The 14,151-nt window shown below is 41.7% G+C and overlaps 1 protein-coding gene across 9 annotated transcripts in view; it reads right to left on the bottom strand.

Moving 5' to 3' along the window:
* CASK (calcium/calmodulin dependent serine protein kinase) overlaps window positions 1–14,151 on the bottom strand; it is a 363,612-nt gene that overhangs the window by 273,440 nt on the left and 76,021 nt on the right. For all 9 annotated transcript variants that reach the window (XM_075912872.1, XM_075912888.1, XM_075912881.1 and 6 more), the window contains exon 2: window positions 9,751–9,863. In XM_075912872.1, the coding sequence (XP_075768987.1) occupies window positions 9,751–9,863 (113 nt within the window). The remainder of the gene's footprint in view (window positions 1–9,750; window positions 9,864–14,151) is intronic.

The following is a 14,151-nucleotide window of genomic DNA, read 5'->3' as shown; positions in this document are numbered from 1 at the left end:
GGACGTTCAGCTCAGACTTACTGATGAAAAGCACTATGTAAAAGCTAGATCTTTTTGATAATTTCCAGTAACAGAACTTTTTCCAAACCGCAGGATATACTAAGTTACAGTAAATATCTATTCAGTCTTAACTGTGTCCTTTACAAGTGACACCCAAAACCCTCATGCTCACGTTCTACATTTTTGCCATACTAGATGAGTGTATCCTGCACTTCACTTATGCTCAAATAATAAGTCTACGCCCCAACAAGATACCACATTTGTAAAACAGAATATAAAATTCTGTACTGAAATGATGAAGACTAGAACCTCAAGGATACATGCACCCTTTTTTTCCTTATCACCACCACCACACAAAGGTGCATATATTCTCACATCACTTCATAGCTCTGCAATGTTCCTCAAACTAATCTCTAGATCTCCTCCTATCACAATCACAGTTCTTCCAAACTGTTCCAGCTTATTGCCCCACCAATTAATACAGTTACAACTAACACTATAAAAGCAACTAAAGTGCATGCAGATAATTCCCAGTGGCTACTGCCAGTTCCATGTGAGCAGAGTTAAGGCTTTTACCTTAACTCTGTACTTCCTGGTTTGCAGAAGTCTGAGTATTGTTGAACTCAACACTCTGGAAGGGGAAGAGCTATCATTAGGTGACTTGAAGTCTACATTAATGAAGGGGTTTTTGCCCTTTAATAACATCCTAAATGATTTGTCACATTTCAATTTCTACTTAAAAGCAATAAAGTAAAACAGTGGATTCAAAACTTTTTGCAATTTTATCTTCTCCAATACATAACTTATAATAATTAAATCTCACTCTATTCCAATATTTTCTGAAATAGCAAATGTTCTAAGCACTCGATAAACTTCCATTAAAGAACATGGAAAAATTCTAACTGATTTAAACATAAAATGGATTAGGCACTTGGAACAAAAAATAAAACCAAAACAATCTATGCAGGACACATGCACAATAAGTGTACAATACTGTTTTTAAAAAAAGACACATTTCATAGACACTGTGTTACAAAGGGGATAGTCTGCATTCAGAGCAGGGATGCAAAAAAGTACATTTCTCTTGCTAACTAGCCAAAGAACCTAGTAGCATAACATAAGCTTTAAAATCCTTATTTGAATAAGGAAGATTTTGCTGTTGCACAATTGCCGTAACAGAGAATGCTTGAATTAAAAAGTGTGCAAGGCACACAACTAGAAAAGAAGAGAGAATAATGCTAAAGAAAACATGACGAGAGAAAGAAAGAAAAAGAAAGTAAAAGTTTGACAACATGAAGCAAAGTATCAGAATTAAGGACAACTGTTCATGTTTCTATTCGTTAACAATTGAAAGTATTTCTACTAACACTTATATGAAATTAAATGGATTATTTTGGTATTTGTATTAGATTTTTAAAGATTTCACTAGTTTAAAAAAATTTTTCACATGGATTTCTAGAACATTCTGTCATGGTAGTTCAGGATAACCTAATTTATATAGATATCTGAAAATATTCAAATCTTTTACATCGTCTCATATATATCTGTATATGGGAAAGAACAAAGAATACAAATACAGAGAGGTAGTCGCGTTAGTCTGAATCTGCATAAACAATGAGAAGATCTATGGCGCCTTATAGACTAACAGATTTATTGGAGCATACGCTTTCGTGGGCAAAGACCCACTTTGTCAAATGCATGTAGTGGAAATTCCAGAGGCAGGTAAAGAATACAAAGTGACAGCAGCACTGCAGTAGTGTATCTAACATGCATAATACCCATTGTTAATCCAGTAGACCAGGCAGCCACTTGAATAATGACAAGGTATCAATAGACTGTATTAGAGCTGACAAATTACAACATTACAGAGACTGATAAAACACAGTACACAAGACTGTGAACACTAATGCTTAGCTCCAACAGAATTCAAGCTATATTAGATTTATTAGCTGTCAGACACCATTACAAGGCATTAAATGAAATCCTTCTATTACAATACCTTCATAAACTTGTGCAAAGCCATCACGTAATTTTTTATGTCCATGTCCATAAGTGACACACACGGAATGTACTTTTGGAAAGAACACTGCACTAGAGAGGTTTTCCTTACAAGCTAGAAGTCACTCATAAATTGCTGTGGCATACTGCCTAACAGTAATAACTTGTATTCAGAGATTATAGGATTTTTTCAAAGCTGATTGTTTTTGTTAGAGCAAAGCCATTTGCAACTGCTCCAGTAGTTGTGTGTGTGTGTGTGTGTGTGTGTGTGTGTGTGTGTGTGTGTGTGTGTGTGTGTGTGTGTGTGGTAAAATTTTCAGCATTCTTTAGGCATATATTTCTATAAAAATTCACTCCACGCTGAAGCCTCTAAACATAGGTATAACAGTAAGTTCACAACTTTCTGGGTTTTTTTGTTTTTTTTTTTGGTAAAGAGTTTTAAAATGAACATTTTTAAACAGCACATATTATATCTCAGCTTTTTTACAGAAAACATTCAGACTATATTTCCAGGAGTTTGCATATGAACTTTCAAAAGCGGCAAGGAGTCCTGCGGCACCTTATAGACTAACAGAAGTGTTTGGAGCATAAGCTTTCGTGGGCAAAGACCCACTTCATCAGATGCAAACATATGAACTTTGTTACGCCATATACGCCTGTGCAAATTCTGCACCAAAAATAAAAAGTTCTGCAAAATTCTGTATATTTAATTTGTCAAAATAATTCAATATAATCACTCCTGTTTTGAATAGTTTGGTAATTTATTTTAAAATATCTGTTAACAAGTTTGTCAACAATGCAGACAACAATAAAAGCTTTCCCCGGGATAAGATAGTTAAAGAAACCCGTACAAAAGTTAAGTCCAGTTGCAGGTTACTTGATGAGGATGTGTGGGGTTCCCAAAGCCCAGTCACAAGAGGTTACCCTCAGGGCCAAGACACCCACATTCCACTCCCCTGGAGCTTAGCTAATATGTACCCCCCGGCCCAGACACCTGCAATCCCCAGAGCCTTTACTCTCCATGTCCACTGGTAGGATAGTAAAAGAAGCTGGTGTGGTGCAGCCCTACCTTTCCACACCCTTTGCCAGAGCTGGTCTCTCCTGCCATTTCCTGTCCTCTAGAGAATGAACATCAAACCAGGCAGCCAAGCATAAAGCCTCCCTCCCCATGAATCTGGGCACTCTGCTCACTGTGCGCTAGGCTCTGCAGAGTCCAGAGGCTGCTAGTGGTGTCCAGCAGCTCTGCAGTCTTATTTCTGCAGGAAAACATAGAATTCTGCACAAATTATGTATTGTACTGTGGTGCAGAATTTGTCTGCCTTCCATACCTGCAAATACTGTGTTTCTTCTTTCCATCAAAGCAGCCTTTTTGGTAGCAGTACCATTGTCCACAAAGGTAACTATGATAGTAGGACCTTTCAAGTCAAAGGTGGTCTCATCAACCTTGCCAATACAACACTTAGATCTCCAAGAAGAGGGACACAACTCTCATAGGCCCTTTAAGATATCTAGCTATCATATAGTGTGAAAATGTAGAATATCCGTAACTGAAGGGTAGAAAGCTGAAATGGCTATGAGATGTACTCTCAGGGAGTCATGCAGAATCCAGAGTTGTATAACAATAAAAAGTAGTTCAGTACACTGGTTATTTGAGCTACAGATGGAAGTAACTGGCATGTTTACATAGTGAACCACTTTACAGAATAAGTCTGCCTTGTACAGTCCTTTGTGCTGTGAATGAGAATGTTGTGACATGTGTAAAGAGAACTTATACAACTGAGGTAAGTCAACCAGCATCCATGCCAAGAAGTTCAGGGAGTATGGATCCATATGGTTTTAACATACTGCATTTGCGTGGAGAGGCAGTGGAGGTTGGATGGAGAGATTCTTTAGATCTGAGATCCAGAACTGCTTCTGCTATGATGGGAGCTTTTATGATGATCCTAAGTGACTCCTCCTGAGCTTCCTCAGAATGGAATTAATGCAATGATAGGGTAATCACACCTTAGGCCCTGGGACCATGGTATCATGAATGCATTGGACAGAAATCCTTCACTGTGTCCTTCTCTAGAGTGGAATTTTTGACACTTTCACAATTTTTCTCTGGTGGCAAAGAGATCTATGGCTGAATGTCCCCTGCCTGAGAAATATGTTTAGTCAGTTTTCTTCACTTTCTCCATTTTCTCATTTCTGAAGTGTTTGCTAATGTGATCTTCTAGCACATTCTGTAATCCTGTGAGGTTACTGCTTTCAGAGCAATTACATGGAGATACAAAAGTTCTACAGAAACAGCTTCTTGACAGAGGGACAGAACTTTTCCTCCTTATTTGTTTTAATAAAAAATAGCTTTTGTGCTGTCCATCATGATTTGACAACCATTGTACACACCTAACAAAACGGCTCTTAGCTCCATAACATTTAGGTGAACTAGTGTTTTCTGAGGAGCCTCCATATATCTTGTGTTGAAAGGTTGTTCAAATGGGCTTCCCAAACACGTGTGGAAGTCCCTGTCAACATCTTTCATGGCAGTGGTGGAGAGAATGGTTCTCCCTTGCAGACTGGTGGTGGTGGTGGTGGTGGTCGGGGATTCCCTCCTAAGAGGGACTGAGCCATCCATCTGCCGTCCGGACCTGGAATCTCGAGAGGTATGCTGCTTACCAGGAGCTCAAATTCAGGCCACCAAATCAGGTGGATGAGGTAGATGAGGCTTTCTTCGGACAACTGAGAGAAGTTTCCAGAATGCAGGCCCTGGTTCTCATGGGGGACTTTAATCACCCTGACCTCTGTTGGGAGACCAATATGGCAGTACACAGGCAATCCAGGAAGTTTTTGGAGAATGTTGGGGATAACTTCTTGGCACAAGGGCTGAAGGATCCGACCAGGGGCCGTGCGCAACTTGCCCTTCTGCTAACAAACAGGGAAGAACTAATAGGGGAAGTAGAGGTGGGTGACAACCTCGGAAGCAGTGATCATGAAATGGTAGATTTCAGGATCCTGACCAAAGGAAGAAAAGAGAGTACTAAAATACACATCTTGGACTTCAGAAAAGCAGATTTTGACTCCCTCAGAGACCTGATGGGCAGAATTCCCTGGGATGCTAACATGAAGGGGAAAGGAGTCCAGGACAGCTTGCAGTATTTTAAAGAAGCCTTATTGAAGGCACAGAGAGAAACCATCCCGATGCATAGCAAGAGAGGCAAACGTGGTAAGAGACCGGATTGGCTTACAGGTGAAATCCTTGGAGAACGTAAGCACAAAAAGGAAGCTTACAAAAAGTGGAAAATTGGACAAATGACCAGGGAGGGGTTTAAATGTATAGCTCGAGAGTGCCGGGGGGGATTATCAGGAAGGCGAAAGTGCAACTGGAATTGCGACTGGCAAAGGATAACAAGAAAACATGCCTGTAGAAACCTAACAAGAAGAAGGTGATGAGGGTGTGGGGCCCCTACTGGATGAAGGAGGTAACCTAGTGACAGATGATGTGGGGAAAGCTGAAGCACTCAACGCTTTCTTTGCCTCTGTATTCACGGACAAGGTCGGCTCCCGGACTAATGCGCTAAGTGACGCAAGATGGGATGAAGATGGACAGCTCTTGGTGGATAAAGAACAGGTTAGGAACTATTTAAAAAAGCTAAACGTGCACAAATTCATGGGTCCGGACTTAATGCATCCAAGGGTACTGAGGCAGTTGGCAAATGTCATTGAGGAGCCTTTGGCCATTATCTTTGAAAAGTCGTGGAAATCGGGAGAGATCCTGGATGACTGGAAAAAGGCAAATGTAGTACCAATCTTCAAAAAAGGGAAGGACAATCCAGGGAACTAGAGGCCAGTCAGTCTTACCTCGGTTCCTGGAAAAATCATGGAAGGGATCCTTAAGGAATCCATTTTGAGGCACTTGAAGAGAGGAAAGTGATCAGGAATAGTCAGCATGTATTCACAAAGGGCAAGTCATGCCTTACCAATCTGATCAGCTTCTATGAGGAGGTAACTGGCTCTGTGGACATGGGAAAGTCAGTCGATATGATATACCTTGACTTTAGCAAGGCTTTTGATACAGTCTCCCACAATATTCTTGCCAGCAAGTTAAGGGAATGTGGATTGGATAAATGGACGGTAAGGTGGATAGAAAGCTGGCTAAAAGGCCAGGCCCAGCAGATAGGGATCAACGGCTCAATGTCAGGATGGCGGTCATTTTCTAGTGGAGTGCCCCAAGGTTAGGTTCTAGGACCAGTTTTGTTCAAGATCTTTATTAATGACCTGGATGAGGGGATGGATTGCACCCTCAGCAAGTTTGCAGATGACACTAAGCTGGGGGAGAGGTGGATATGTTGGAGGGCAGAGACAGGGTCCAGAGTGACTTAGACATATTGGAGGATTGGGCCATAAGAAATCTGATGAAGTTCAACAAGGACAAGTGCAGAGTCCTACACTTGGGACGGAAGAATCCCAAGCATTGCTACAGGCTGGGGACCAACCAGCTAAGTAGCAATTCTGCAGAAAGGGATCTGGGGGTTACAGTGGATGAGAAGCTGGATAGGAGTCAACAGTGTGCCCTTGTAGCCAAGAAGGCTAATGGCATATTAGGGTGCATTAAGAGGAGCATTGCCAGCAGATCCAGAGATGTGATTATTCCCCTTTATTCGGTTCTGGTGAGCCCAGTTCTGGGCTCCCCACTACAAAAAGGATGTGGACGCATTGGAGAGGGTCCAGCGGAGGGCAACCAAAATGATTAGGGGGCTGGAGCATATGACCTATGAGGAGAGGCTGAGGGACTTGGGTCTGTTTAGTCTGCAGAAGCGAAGAGTGAGGGGGGATTTGATAGCAGCCTTCAACTTCCTGAAGAGAGATTCCAAAAAGGAGGGAGAGAGGCTGTTCTCAGTAGTGACAGATGGCAGAACAAGGAGAAATGGTCTCAAGTTGTGGTGGGAGAGGTCCAGGTTGGATATCAGGAAAAACTATTTCACTAGGAGAGTGGTGGAGCACTGGAATGGGTTACCTAGGGAAGTAATGGAGTCTCCATCCCTAGAGGTGTTTAAATCTCGGCTTCACAAAGCCCTGGCTGGGTTGATTTAGTTGGGATTGGTCCTGCCTAGAGCAGGGGGCTGGAGTTGATGACCTCCTGAGGTCTCTTCCAGCCCTGTGATTCTATGATTTCAGAAGATCTTTCTACTAATTTAACACTGGCAGGACTTTCTGGGGAAACATGCAATGACATCTGCAAATGATTCCTGCTTGGCTGATATACAGACTTCAATTTCTTTGCATGTATTAAAGATGAAATCTGCTCAGCTGCATTACATATATGCAGGAGGCCATATTTACTAGAAGTTCGAGAAAAGTCCTCACCAACGGCCCTGGGGTGAGCATGTAGTGAGTGGGCACATCTAATATGGCTTGAAATCTTTCTTGTGAAGAGTAAAATGTCTAGAAATGTCTGCAATTTTTTCTGCACTTCTGCCACAAGCATTTCTAACATTTCTTACTGCTTCAGCAAATGAGGAAGAAGAGACTGTGGCTGTTATCAAATTCTCCACTGTTTGGAGTTATTCTTTCTGTATTCTTCCCAGTATACTAGTTTGTGCCAGCTGTACCCCTTGTGCAACTTTACAAGTTTTTATAGTGAAGGAAGATCTAACTCTAGAGAGGATAAGGAGGGGGTAGTTTCCTTATCAGTTGCATCCTGCCAGGGGCCCACTATAGTCAAGATTGGGTACTGTAGGTATAAACGACTGGGAATCACAGAGGTGAATATGAAGAGGAATGCTCTCCCTGAGATTCCCTGGGTCTATGCCTTTAAACAACTGTTCCTTGCTTCCTTATCTGACCAATCAGGGTTATATACATGGACACGAAGAGACTAGATACCTCCCTACTATGATCAGAAAGGGAAGAAGAAGGGGGGGGGGGGAGAATTTTACCTATAATGGTTGGGCTATTCTATTTACAGAATTATAGAAATGTATGCCTGGAAGGGATCCCAAAAGGTCATGTAGTCCACTTCCTGCATCAATGCAGGAAATCCTAATCTCCTTTTAAATCTGGCTACTACTGAAGCTGAAAAGGTGACTAGTACATTAATAGTGCTGACTGCGCTGTATGGTACTGGTACTTTCACAGCTGAGGAGAATAATGGTGATTTAGGTTGCACAATCAAAGTCAGCCGGCACCAAACAGAAATTTGATGCCAAGTAAATCAGAGCTATGAGCATCCATATTGTAAGGGTGGGAACTGGTGCCCTAGAGACAGTACCACACATGTTCAGAAACCACATTTTGCCAGGGATCAGAGGAGCTCAATTTGGGCTAAGATCGACCCTTTGGCTGAGCAACCTCAAGAGAGCAATGTCCTGTTTTACCACATGCTGGGAAAGTTAACCTAGATCTCTGCTTTCTGTGAGTATGATGTTCCTTCCCATACCTTTCAGGTGACTGGCTGTCAATCTCAGTATATGAAAGGTTTCTTTGAACAGTGAGCCCAAGACCTAAGAATTGAGCTGTAGCCCACAGAAACAACAACAGAGGAAGCTATTTCAAGTGTTGTAGGTCCCTTCTCTGGTTCTGTGGAGGCTCTCACTGAGTGCTCTGGGAGAAAAGTTTAAGACCTGCCTCTCTCACCACCTGCATCATCTTGGAGAAAAAGCAACAAACTGAACACCTATCTGGGACAGGCCCTATTCTGGAATGAAAATGGATCCCTTCACTAAACATAACTGCATCAAAAAGGAAAGTGTTTCTGAACTCCAGGGACTTTATTTCAGACAAAGCAGCAAAATCCCAGTACCAGGAAGTCCTTAAAAACATCACAGAGTTAATATAAAAAAAAAAAAAAAAAAAAAAGAGAGGGGATGTTACTCTGATTATATGACTACATACACTCACAACAAACAATCAAAAAGTTTGTACAGCGGGCAGAGAACCAGACCCTGCAGATTTTCCATTTTACAGATAATATGCAGTAAGAATAAATGAAAGCATAGTTGGGCTTGCTCCACCGTTTACATCTTTGAAACACACTTAGAGGGAAGGGCACTGGTGCACAAGAGTAACCAGGGACACTGGATTCTTTTGGATAGCAATCTAATGCCCATGAGCACTAGAAGTAGAATACACATGGACAATCATTCAAAGATCATTCCTTAGCCATGTGAAGAGCTACCCACCCATCTACAATAAAGTTATATCATTTTCAAACGTATTTCAGAAAAAGCTTGGTAGTTTGTCCTAAACCAAATAAGTTAAGATAAAAAAATTGTTTTAAAAATGTTGTATAAATTGGCAGCATTCTTTTACAATATTTTATACCTTTTATGTATGAATGTCAGCTTGGTATAACTTGCCCCTTCTCTGCTGCAGACTTTTTGGCACAAACAAGTTAATGGCTCATAAGGAATTGCTTCCTAAACCCAGATTGCTGAAAAAAATATATAGATGGATGTGTTACTTTATAACCCAAAGTATTTCCTCTCTGAAAAGATTCTAGGCAGGACTGAAGGTGTCTCAGATAACTTCTTTCCTACTATATAGTCCTATAATCAGACAACCATGAAAACTACTAAAACTTGAGAGTAGATTTAGCAGGATGCACTCATATCCAAGTTTCAGATGCAGGAAGTCTTTGGTTCAGACTTACATGGAACACTGAACACAAAGAGGATCTTAAAAGTTAGCAATTAGATACTGGAAGTCAGTCACAGAAAAAAAAAACCAACTGCTTTACTAATAATCAGCAAGAACTTAAAAGTCCTCCCTTACCTTCCGTACTTAAACCAGGACTTGAGGTGAATTTTGCTACATCGACAATCTTGACAGCAAATTGTTGCCCAGTTTCTCTGTTGATACATCGTCGCACAACACTGAATGGACCCCTAAAAACAAACAGATTTTCTTACATTAGAAGAATTCCAAACTATTCTGTTTAGCTGTACAGTCCCACTATTTCCTAACGTATGTAAAGTGTGTGTCTCAACCATACAGCATAATTGCTAAGTTTAATGTACATATATTAAACATGTTTTTCATTTTTTAAAAGTGCGTAATCTATTTCAGTTTTCTTGTAAAAGATACAATAGAATGCATATATAATTGTCATACTATTGCTAAAATTTAACAATAATGTACTTTATTATACAAGATACAGCAGGAAAAGCACTGCAAAATATCTTTATATTTTCATTACACAGATTTACTATTACCACATTTAATTCCAGAAAATGTTGTTGTTATATATTCCAGTAAGTTCAAATCCTTAAGTCTGTACTAATTCTACTGATTTTAGTGAGAATTTGCCTGAGTAAGAAAAAAAGCGAGTAAACTGTAACTGGGGATTCCAGGATATGACTGATAAGTACTGTTTAATATAAAAAGAATTGAAAAAATGCATTCAATTATATTATTTTGAAATGCCTCTGAAGAAACCACTTAGAAAGTATAGTTCAAAGTAATCTAGCCAACCAAAACGTAAATTACTCTTTCCAATTACACCACAAGCCAATGCATTTTAGGGATGTAAAGGGGTAACTGGTTAACTGGCAGCTCCAGCTATGACAGAACAGCCCCCAACCCAGGGCCCAGCCTGGTGGGAGCAGCCACTGACTCATGGGATCCTGGTTAACTGGCTTACACCCCCAGTGCATTTTAAACCAATACAGGAGACATGGGACATTTCCATTATAACTCTATATTTAAATCTTCAGGATAATAAAATATATCTAAAGCTTTCTCTCACCCTTATTCCTTAAAAAGCCATCACAGAATCAAACAAGCAACACAGAATAAAAGATTTATCTATTTTATATACCGGACAACGCTACATATGTTTAATCCTGCAAAAACTGTTTATAGTTCAAAATAGCTGTATGTGCCTTATTTTTTTCAAAAATGTAAGTCCACAATCATAGAATCCCTAAGAAATGACACAATATACAGATGACAGACAAGGTGGGTGAGATAATATCTTTGATTGGAGCAACTTCTGTTGGTGAGATACATAACCGTTTCAGCTACACAGAGCTGTGTGTGGTTTGAAAACTTGTTTCTCTCACCAACAGTAACATATTGAAGCAACTTCTATGACACCTATTTGTGTGTAACATTATCCAACTAAAATGACTATAACTACATTGCATACAGTAAAATAAGGTGTATAATAACCTTGATTCTACAGATTTCTTTGAAAATTGATCCTTAATTAAGGATGTTAAGGACTAGTTGATCTCCTTCTCCCCCTTCCTCACCTCACCCCCACATGCTGCCTCTATCAGGTACTTCAAAGAGGCAGCACTGCATGGAGCTGACCCCGGGCTCCTTGTGGCACTGCTCCTTTGAAACACTGCCGCAGCATTTCAAAACAGCAGCGCTGCATGCAGCTGGGGACTCTAGCTGACCCCAGGCTCCCTGTGGCATTTCTGCAGAATCTGGAGTCAGCTGGGGAGTCCCTAGCTGATCCCAGGCTCCGTGCAGTACTGCTGCTTTGAAATGCCAAGCGGAGCCCAGAATCAGCTGGGCACTTCAGCTGATCCCGGGCTCCAGAGTTCACCAGCTGACCCCAGGTTTTGCAGAAATGCTGTAAAGAGTCCGGGGTCAGCTGGTGGCATTTCAAAGCGGCAGCACAGCACTTATTCCCCAGCTGACCTCAGGCTCCATGAGGGTGTTTCTGCTTTGAAATGCACAAGAGACCTGATGGGGACTCCTGTACATTTCAAAGCTGGCATGCCGCGTGCAGCCCGGGACTAGCGGGAATTCCCACTGACTCAGGGCTTCACGCATGTGCTTTCGCTTTGAAATGCACAAGAGCTCCCGGGGTTTTTTGGGAGGAAGTCATCTGTTAATATCAGGATTTAGCTTCAGCATTCTAGGAACTATCATACTATGCAAGGAAACTTTAATTTGTAAGTAATATTTTCATATAAACTCCATCCCACAATGCTTTAATCTTACTATATATTTTAGAAGTGTATGTCTGTCCATCTGTAAGTCCATTTTTTCAATAACTCCTCCTCAACGGTAAGAGCTAGTACCACCAAATTTAGTATGCAGCTTCCTCTTCTCTTAGCTTAAAGCAAGGAAAGGGTTTGACAGTGTCAGGACAATGAAATGTGCCTGGAATTCAACTGTTTTTCATAAAATGGAAAGGGAGAGGTCTGGCAGGAGGGACACTTATAGTGCACAATGGCCCCAGGGAGGCCGCAAAGGGATCAGAGATAGGGAACCAGGACATTTATGTTGCCATTGGGCTAGCAGGAGCCATGGGTGAAGAAAGGGACAGCTATCTACTATATATATATTCAGAGAGTTTGCCTGGTTGTGGGTCTGTGTGTTTTCCAGCCAGAGTACATGCACCCCTCCCACAGCTATGCCTGCTGGAGCTGTAGCAGCCATGTTGAGGTGCTTCTCACCTGGCCCAAAGCTGCTGCGGTTAAAGTTTGGAGTTTTCCTCTCTCCCCAGGGCAGCCAGCATACTGAACTTCCCAGCCCCAGCCTCATTCCAGAACAATGATTTACATGAAGAAAACCAAAACTTATTTGAAATTAAGGACCTGAACAATGCTGGGTAAATGTTCTAGTGTTAGATAAGCAGTATTAATGAGTAATTTTATTAATTAGGTAAGTTACTAGGTACAGACTAGGGATGTGAACTACTAGTCAACTAACTGACTATCTGATGAGCAAATGCTGATTGGTTAGCAACATGCTAGTCAACTAGTCGCTTCCCCAACCCTTGCTGCCTCTTCAGAAAGAGGCAGCGGGAAGGCAGGCGGCGGGAAAGAGAAGGGGGCGCTTCAAAGCGAGAGCGCCTGGGCTTCACGCAGTGCTGCTGCTTTGCAACGCCACATGAAGCCCGTGGTCTGCCAATTTCAAACACCACCTGCAGCCCGAAGCCAGCTGGGGACTGGACTCCCAGCTGGCCCAGGGCTGCACGCAGCGTTTCAAAGCGTCAACGCATGGAGACTCCCCCTGCAGCATTTCAAAGTGGCAGCATCGCATGGAGCCCAAGGTCAGCTGGGAATTCTGAGTCTCCAGCTGACCCTGGGCTCCGTGTTGCGCTGCCACTTTGAAACACAGCGGGGAACACGGGGACAGCAAGGGACTGCTTGACTTCCCTGCTGGCCCTGTGCTACCTGCAGCACTTTTGCCTTTGAAGTGTAACAGCCCTAGGGGTTGTTGCTACACTTCAAAGGCTGAGGCTAATGACTAATTGAATAGTCGATGCAAATTGCATCATTATTTGATTAGCCAGTTAATCTAAATTTAACATCCCTAGTACTTATTCCCACAATATAAGAACTAGAATTCATGAAATGAAATGAATAGGCATCAGGTTTAATACAAACAAAAGGATGTTTTTCTTCACTCGGTGCACAGTCAACCTGTGGAACTCCTTGCTAGGGGATACAGTAAAGACTAGGACTTTAACAGGGTTCAAAAAAGAGCTAGATAAGATTCATGGAGGTTAGGTCCATCAATGGCTATTAGCCAGGACGTATAGGAATGGTGTACCTAGCCTCTGTTTCTCTGGAAGTGGGTGACAGGGGAGGGATCACATGAGCATTACCTGTTGTGTTCCCTCCCTTTGGGGCATCTGGTATTGGCCACTGTCAGCAGACAGGATACTGGGCTGGATGGAGCGTTGGTCTGAACCAGTATGCCATTTTTATGTTAATCTAATCAGTCAATTTCTTAGTCTATCTATTGAAATTAAACATCATGCTTTGGGGAATTATGAAAAGATCATTAGAAAAGTCAGAAAGTTTTCTACACATGGTATACTATTGCCCAGTTGTGCACATTATGTAGCTATGCCACTTTCATCTGAAGGCCTGTCAGACTAAAACCTTCAGTGTATTCCATCTTGTAGTTCAGATGAATTACATAATCCACAATTCCAACTGTTCAGTAAAAAGAAGTAATCCATGTCTATGTCGCCTTTCATCCTGACACAGAAGCCAGGTCTACACTGGTGGAGAAAAATCAATGCAAGATACTCAACTCTAGCTATGTAAACTGTGTGCTGGGGTCAATGTACCTTGCATTGATTTTTTTGGGGCAGTCCACAGCAGGAAGTAATTGGGAGAAACGTGACAGAAAGGAATACTGGCTCTGATGGGGATGCCCTCAGCATTCAATTTAACAGGACTTTCCTAGACCCTCTAAATC

The sequence above is a fragment of the Pelodiscus sinensis genome, chromosome 1, assembly GCF_049634645.1.
Source record: "Pelodiscus sinensis isolate JC-2024 chromosome 1, ASM4963464v1, whole genome shotgun sequence".
NCBI lineage: Eukaryota > Metazoa > Chordata > Testudines > Trionychidae > Pelodiscus > Pelodiscus sinensis.
The sequence above is the reverse complement of the archived record's forward strand: the minus strand, read 5'-3'. Positions and strand labels throughout refer to the sequence as shown.